This window comes from Mesocricetus auratus, unplaced genomic scaffold (genome assembly GCF_017639785.1).
Source record: "Mesocricetus auratus isolate SY011 unplaced genomic scaffold, BCM_Maur_2.0 Super-Scaffold_100014, whole genome shotgun sequence".
Classification (NCBI taxonomy): domain Eukaryota; kingdom Metazoa; phylum Chordata; class Mammalia; order Rodentia; family Cricetidae; genus Mesocricetus; species Mesocricetus auratus.
The window spans coordinates 22,588,437-22,595,881 of NW_024429197.1; the positions used below are offsets into that span (position 1 = coordinate 22,588,437).

The window sequence follows — 7,445 nt, forward strand, 5'->3', positions numbered from 1 at the left end:
AACTCCTGATCCTCCTGCCTCAGCCTCCCAAGGGATTACAGGTGAGTGCCACCATGTCTGGCTCTCACTTCCTTTTTCACACAGCCTAGAGCCAGCCCATTGTTACAGTCCATGCACTGGGAATAGCGCCTCCCTGTCCGTCTTTGCTTCCACATTAGCTGCTGAGCAAAGCCCTGGTTCACTCGATCACAACTCTCCATCTACTGTGCCTCCCTCCAGCTGGGCTGAGAACACTCCATGGTCAGTGCTGCTTGGTGTGTGTGTGTGTGTCTGCTCATCCCCAGTGAAGCCTTACGGCTGCCCAGCTGTCATCCCACGTGTCACTGTCTGTGGAACTAGACTGCTGTTTCATACTCTCTCTCTGCAAACCTCTGTCACCTTCCCTTCTCACTCTCATCACCCTGCTTCTCACTCTCCAAAGAACTTCCACACTTACCTTACCAAATCCATTGACTCCTGCATTCTTTCCCCTTGAGAAAGACAATGAGCTGTCCTCATTCCCATGGCAAAGCACCTCCTTTGTCTCCAAGGACACTGGATCCCATTCTGTGTGTGTGTGTGTATGTGCATGCATATCCACACACGCATACACATGAGTGTGAGTTTGAGACAGGGTCTCACTATGTAGCATTCGTTAACCTGGGACTTGCTCGGTGGAACAGGTTAACCTCAAACTCACAGGTCTGCTTGTCTCTGCCTCCTGTGTACTGGGACTAAAGGTATGTGCCACCACGCCAGCTCTTTTTTTTTTGTTTTTTCGAGACAGTGTTTCTCTGTATTGTTTTGGAGGCTTTCCTGGAACTCGCTTTGTAGACCAGGATGGCCTCGAATTTACAGAGATTCACCTGCCTCTGCCTCCCGAGTGCTGGGATTAAAGGCGTGCACCACCAACGTCCGGCACCAGCTCTTTTTTTTTAAAGACCTATTTTATTTTTAACTATGTGTATATTTGTATGTCTTTCTGTGGGAGTGAAGTGTCCATAGAGTCCAGAAAAAGATGTTGAATGCCCTGAATCTTGAGTTACAGGTGGTTGTGAAGTGTCGAATATGGATGGGTGCTGGGAACTGAACCTGGGTCCTCTGCAAGAGCAGTCATAACTGCTGAGCCATCCCTCCAGCCCTCACCTACCCCATTCTTTATTCTACTTCCTGTGAGAAGGCATTCCCACCCTAAAGTAAGAACAAATGAACATTTTGTATTTTATTATTTTTAGTGAAGACACAGTTTCACTAGAAACAATGATTTTTCTCACACAGTAGAAAAAAGGCCTTTTAAAAAAATCTGCTGTTCCAGATGAGAAGTCTACCCAGCAAGCGCTGGGCCAGTTCTGAGAGGAGGAACCAGTGTGGTGAAGTTACCTACAGGAAGTTCAGTGCAGAGTTCTCCACAAGGCTTGTTTAGTTCTGTGAGGTTCCAGGGCCTGTGCATCACTCCCCAGGGGGCTGCATTTGCTTACAGAACTCGTCAAACTGCTGCTGCTCCAGTTCTGTCATGACCCTGTTGAGCGCATAGATCTGCATGGAGAACACACATTAACAATGGAAGCTGCTGTTGAGGCTGCTGGAAATGCTGGGATTTCACCAGGAGGGGCAGTGAGGCAAGGGGCTGGCTTGGTCTTTAGATGGTGCCTGACAAGTCTGAGAGAGCAGCACAGGATCCCTGTAGAGTGAACCCCACAAAGTTATCCGCCCATGAGGGCGGGGACAAGTAAATTAGCACAGGTAGAGACAAAAGGAAGCAAAAGGAGAAAGGAGCTCCTCTTTTGGAAGCCAGCCAGGCTTCTGACTCCCAGCTTGTGTGATTCTCTCTCAGGTAAATAAATGTATTGTATTCCCTATTGCATTGACTATCATCATATCTGGTGGCAGCTGACTGGATTGGAAGGCCACGCCTCTGTGGCCGGTGGCCAGCTGGCTTGGGCCTCCGAGGTGAGTGTACATGGGGGACCTGGGGAGCTGGACAGACTAGAGTGTCAGCATCTTAAATGCCAGGTCAAGGAGTCTGGGCCTTCACCTGCAGGCTCCAGAGAGCAGCAGAAATGAGTATGCAGGGATAACCTGACTCCATCTGGGCTCTGGAAAGGATGAGTGGAGGCCAACTGGGATTATCAACTACTTAGGAGGCATTTGTAGAAGTCCAGGGAGGAGGCAGCTGTGGGAACATGGCCTAGTGCAGGCCATGTACTAGAGAATATTTTGAAAACATGCCAAGCTTGATGGTGGAAATTGTCCTCTGACCTCCACACATGTTCCATGACACACACATAAATGTAGCAAGGAAAAAATGTTCAGGGGAGAGAGCAAGTCACAGAATATAGTGTCCACCGCTAATCTAAGAAATAGAACTTGGGGCCAAAGAGATGGCTCAATGGTTACGAGCAGTTGTTGCTCTGGCAGAGGATCTGCGTTTGGTTCCCAGAACCCACATGGCAGCTCACAACTGTCTTTAACTTCAGTGCTAGGGGTTCCTATGCCTTCATGGGACCTCCACGGGTACCGCTCACTTACAGAGGTCACAGACATACTTGCAGGCAAAACACTCATAAAAAATAAAGGTATCTGAGAGGCACTTGGGAGGCAGAGGAAGGTGAACCTTTCTGAGTTTGAGGCCAGTCTGGCCTACATAGTGAGTTCCAGAACAGCCAGTGCTATACAATAGAGATCATGTCCCAACAAAACAAAATCTGAGAGGCCGAAGAGGGAAAGGACTTGGGATGGCTCAACAGCTAAGGGCACTGCTGCTTTTACCATAGGACTGGGGTTCAGTTCCCAACACCCATGCTCCGGGGTTGGACACACACACACACACACACACACACACACACACACACACACGTTAAAAAGTAAATCTTAAAAAAGAAGGCTGGGTGTGGTGAATCATGTCTTCAATCACAGCACTCTGGAGGCACAGGCAGGCAGATCTCTGAGTTCAAGGTTTACATAAAGAGCCAGCTTGGTTTACATAAAGAGTTTCAGCCTCTATAGAGATACAATCTTAAACTAAAACACTTAAAGCCATAGAGGCACATGACTAAAAATTCAGAAATATGTAAAATGAAGAGACTTATTGTTACGAAAACATTATTTTAGGAGTCCATACTACAGAGGTAGTGAGTTCATATAGAACAGCAATGATTAGCATAAACTTAAAACGAAACAGCTTATGTGAACAGGCACATGACCAGATGTGCACACTGGACCTTCCAAGTTACTGATCTATTTCCCTTCTCCCCCTTTCCTTTTTCTTTTTTCCTTTTTCTTTTCTTCTTTGAGACAAGGCCTCCCTCATTATGTTACTCAGGCTGGTCTTGAACTCTTGTTGATCCACTTCCATCCCCCAAATGCTGTGACTACAGGTATGTGCCACTGGGCTTGCTTCAAGTTCAGTTTCTTAGGCTGAGTGGAAGACACATATTTAAAAAGCAGAAACATCAGCCGGGCGTTGGTGGCGCACACCTTTAATCCCAGCACTCAGGAGCCAGAGGCAGGCAGATCTCTGTGAGTTTGAGGCCAGCCTGGTCTACAGAGTGAGTTCCAGGACAGCCTCCAAAGCCACAGAGAAAGAGAAACCCTGTCTTGAAAAACAAAAAACCTAAACAACAAAAAAGAGCAGAAAAGTCTCTGCTTCATAGACTTGACACCTGCCAACCTTTGTGATCTGTGTATTACTTTCTGTTCTGGGACTGACAGGGATATTAAGTAGTATCCTGGAGACCTCCCAGTCAAAGAGGCAGAATGGTAGGAGAAAGGGGGAAATAAGCAGGGTACAAAGAGATTTAAAATGTCCAGGTGTCTGAGCCAAGAGCGAGACTTCATAGCAGTGTGATGTGCTGCTTCCCCTGCCAAATGAGCCCCCATCCCTTGCGTGCCTCCTTTCTGGAATACGGCATCTTTATCCCTTCCTCCTGAGGAGGTGCTGGCACATTCCTATGAATGACTCCATTCCAGGGAACACAGGCAAAATAGCAAGACAGCTGCTAGGGAAGCGAACAGTGGACTGGGGCTGGGGGTATAGCTTAGTGATACAGCACAAGGCACATACAGACCCTGGACTCAAGCCCCAGCGTGACAGAAACAAAACCAAGAGACACCAAGTAGGAAGCACTGCTCTGACCACGGGCCTGCTCTTACTGACTCTGGTCACACCACTTCTTATTCCAGAAGGATTCACAAAGGGTTAAATGGGAAATAGTAACACCTGCCTCAGCATTTGCTCACACATGTGCAGGCCTCGCTCAAGCTGACATAGTAGGAGCTAACAGGTGCCAGCTGCTACTGGCATGTACATCCAACCTGACAGCTCAGCAAGTGAATATGGACACAACCAGCTGATCCTGCTAAGTCCACATGGTAAGAGCACATCAGCTGCTTAGAAGCAATGGTGACTCCAGATCGTGATCACTGCCAGTTATCAAACACCTTCTGTGTGCCAGGCACTGTGCTAAGGGCTTTCCATATGTAATTTCTATTCCTTAAAATACTGTGCGGTAGACACCACCACCCCCATTTTCCCAGACATCGAGGAAGTGATGTTCAGACGTATTTTTTCTAAGATCACATGGGAAGAATGAGTGGAAGTCAGACAAGTAGATGTGGTAAGGATGTGAACAGTGCCCTCCACACCTATCTTTCAGTGTTTACAGAGTTTGAAGGGCTGTTTCTTACAGCATTCCTTGAACTGTCTGCTAAAGCACAAAGCTTAAGATCATTTTGGAGGCTGGGCGTTGGTGGCGCACGCCTTTAATCCCAGCACTCGGGAGGCAGAGGCAGGCGGATCTCTGTGAGTTCGAGGCCAGCCTGGTCTACCAAGTGAGTACAATACAGAGAAAGTAGTATCCTGGAGAAACCTTGTCTCAAAAAACCAAAAAAAAAAAAAATCATTTTGGATCTGGGTAAAGAAGGGACACATTTATCAAATGGAGGACCATGGTTTTCAGACAGTCTGCCTTAGTCGATGGGGAGACTCTGGGGTGCTAAGGAACTTCAGACATGCTCCTGAGTTTATTACGATTATTGGAATGCACACTCTATGAAGGCAGGAACTGCTGTCTCAAGTCCATACACTAGTGCAGCAGCTGGATATTTGTTTAATAAATGGATCCAATAAACAATGTTTGACAATAATCAACTGTCAGAGCAAAAGGAACAGTAAGTGTTTCACACTATCAACAGGGGTGCAAGCTTGAGGAATCCCTCTGAAAGCTATTTGGCAATGTCTAGGAAAACTGAAATGGTACTTGGTAATTTTTCTAGTCAAATACCTGAAAAATTCTAGCACAGGTGCCAAGGAAATACCTAAAAGTTTTTCCGCACAAATGTTTGTAAAAAGCAAAACTGTAAATAATTACACTATCCATTACAGGAGGAGTAGGTAAATATATTAAATAAGGTGGCTCAGGGCTGGAGAGAGGGCTCAGTGGTGAAGAGCCCTTGCTTCTCTTTCCAGAGGACCCTGGTTCTGTTCTCAGCACCTATGTCAGATGGCTCATAGCCTCGTATAACTCCAGCTCTAGGGCATCTGATGCCCTCTTATGGCCTCCATGGGTACATAACCTCATGCTCACATACCCATCACAAACATACACAGATAATGTATTCATCTATTTGAATGAAAATGCATCTTTAAAAAGGGGGGAGAGGATCTGAGTGGTGGTGGTGCATGCCTTTAATCTCAGCACTCAGGAGCCAGAGGCAGGCAGATCTCTGTGAGCCTAGTCTACAAAGTGAGTTCCAGGACAGCCAAGGCTACACACAGGAACCTCTTTAAAAAGAAAGAAAGAAAGAAAGAAAGAAAAAAAGACTTACCCATGGAGAGGGAGAAAAGGTATAAGACAAATAGTCAAAGGGGACATCAAATTTATGTGACTTTATTTATCTTAAGAAAATTGTAGGAAAATTCAATACTACTGACCACCCATCCGAGAAAGGTGTTTTCTGTACTTTAAAATTTCTCAAAAACACACGCCACAAAGAGGCAGAAAAGACCAGCAAACTTATTCCTGATACTAAATATTAAAATACTCATGTCTGGATGTGGTTCATTACGAATGTAAATGTTTTAAAGCTTTTTATTGTTAAAGTGGTTAAGTGTTGAGAGAACAAAGAAACACTGGTGGGCTCAAAGTGTGAGCCTTTACATGGTTAGAAGCAGACACTTAAAAACTGCTGGTGGTGGTGTGTGTATGTGGATGCACGGTAAGTGTGGAGGTCGGAGAACCTAACCTAAGCCTAACCCTGTGTGGTTCTCTCTTCTTCCATCTATGTATGGGTTCTGAGGAACAGACTCGGGCAGGGCAGTCAGACTTCTGGAGCAGGCACTTTTATCAACCCACCCACCAACTAGCTACTTTTTGTATCAAATGCACATGTGTAACTGGTCACCGGACACACTGGCACTTCATTCATTCATTTATTCATATTCTCCTCGCCCCCTCTGATCCCTCCCTCATCCACGGCTGCTTCTTCTCTTTTCATGTGTTCCTCAGATCCTTAGCACAAAAGCTCAGTGCCAGGAGTCATCTAGAGACCTGCTACAGGTTGGGATTCTGCCACTAACTTGACCTGTGACTCTTGGCTTCCACTTCATCATTCTGGACCCTGATGGCCTCTCTGCCCCGAAATGTCCTGCCTGAAGACAAGGAGAGACCCCCCCTAGTAAAGTTTTGTCTGCTGTGTTTTCTTCCAGTACCTTCTCCTGCTGACTCGGGCACACAGAGCCCCCTCCTTAGTCTCACCTCTGCTCTTTGTCTTTGCTTCAGCTCCTGCTGGGCAGATTTCTGCTTAGCCTTCTCCACTCTGAAGGCAGGTTCTTTAACTTTGGATTTTTCTTTCCGGGCAGGTGGATCCATGACTTGGCTTCTGAATGCTTCTTGGTCTGCTCTGACCTGCTGGTACAAAAAGAGAACCGCTTGCTAGTCTCTCCCCCAACTCCCTAGCTTGGCAGTGAGGCAGGGTACCCTGGAGTCCCACTGCCAGCACCTCGCTGTGCGTTCCTAGTCCAGTCTCCTCCTTACTTATGAGTCTCAGTTTCCTGCACAATGGGACAGCAGTCATTTCCTGGGCCTTTCCCTACCAACACGGGTGAGCAGCAGATGAGAAGGCCGGAGAAAGCAGCTCCAACCCGGGGGCGTGCGCCACGGCTGAGTCTCTGAGGCCGAGGGGTAAAGCCACCGGGTCCACGGCAGCGCCCTCAGCCAGCCCCGCCCTCCCGGCCCCTCCGCAGCAAGATGGCGGCTCGGGGGTCCGCGCCCTTCCCTACCCGGCCTCGGTCTCCCGGCCTCCGCCACGTCGCAAACCAGCCCCCACGCGGGGTTCACCCTCGTCTTCCCCTACCGCGGGACCGGAGCACCCAGCCCCGCTGCCCTTGAACTGGGCGGGCCGCGCCGGGGAAGGCGGGGCCGCGGCCAAAGGTGTCCCTCCCGCAGGAGCCACTGCGCGCGCGCAGA

General features: G+C 48.1%; 1 protein-coding gene across 4 annotated transcripts; it reads right to left on the bottom strand.

Annotated features, from left to right (window-relative positions):
- Positions 1-1,188: 1,188 nt before the first annotated feature.
- Positions 1,189-7,445, bottom strand: LOC101823230 (small vasohibin binding protein). 4 transcript variants are annotated; one of them, XM_013123389.3, is made up of 3 exons: positions 7,259-7,445; positions 6,735-6,887; positions 1,189-1,515 (listed from the first exon to the last, which is right to left on the bottom strand). In XM_013123389.3, the coding sequence occupies exons 2-3, from the start codon at positions 6,846-6,848 to the stop codon at positions 1,429-1,431; spliced, it is 201 nt and encodes a 66-aa protein (XP_012978843.1). In that variant the 5' UTR covers positions 6,849-6,887; positions 7,259-7,445; the 3' UTR covers positions 1,189-1,428. The 4 variants fall into 4 exon arrangements, with proteins under 4 accessions (XP_012978843.1, XP_012978842.1, XP_005083914.1 ...); XM_013123388.3 differs by having other exon boundaries at positions 6,735-6,884; positions 7,259-7,444; XM_005083857.4 differs by lacking the exon at positions 7,259-7,445 and adding an exon at positions 6,979-7,187 and having other exon boundaries at positions 6,735-6,884.

Excerpts from the sequence above, each read along its gene's own strand:
- LOC101823230 (XM_005083857.4), bottom strand. The coding sequence starts at position 7,053 with ATGACTGCTGTCCCATTGTGCAGGAAACTGAGACTCATAAGTAAGGAG. Across the intron at positions 6,885-6,978 it reads GACTAGGAACGCACAGCGAG|GTCAGAGCAGACCAAGAAGC; the intron begins GTGCTGGCAGTG and ends TTGTACCAGCAG. Across the intron at positions 1,516-6,734 it reads AGCAAAGACAAAGAGCAGAG|ATCTATGCGCTCAACAGGGT; the intron begins GTGAGACTAAGG and ends TTCTCCATGCAG.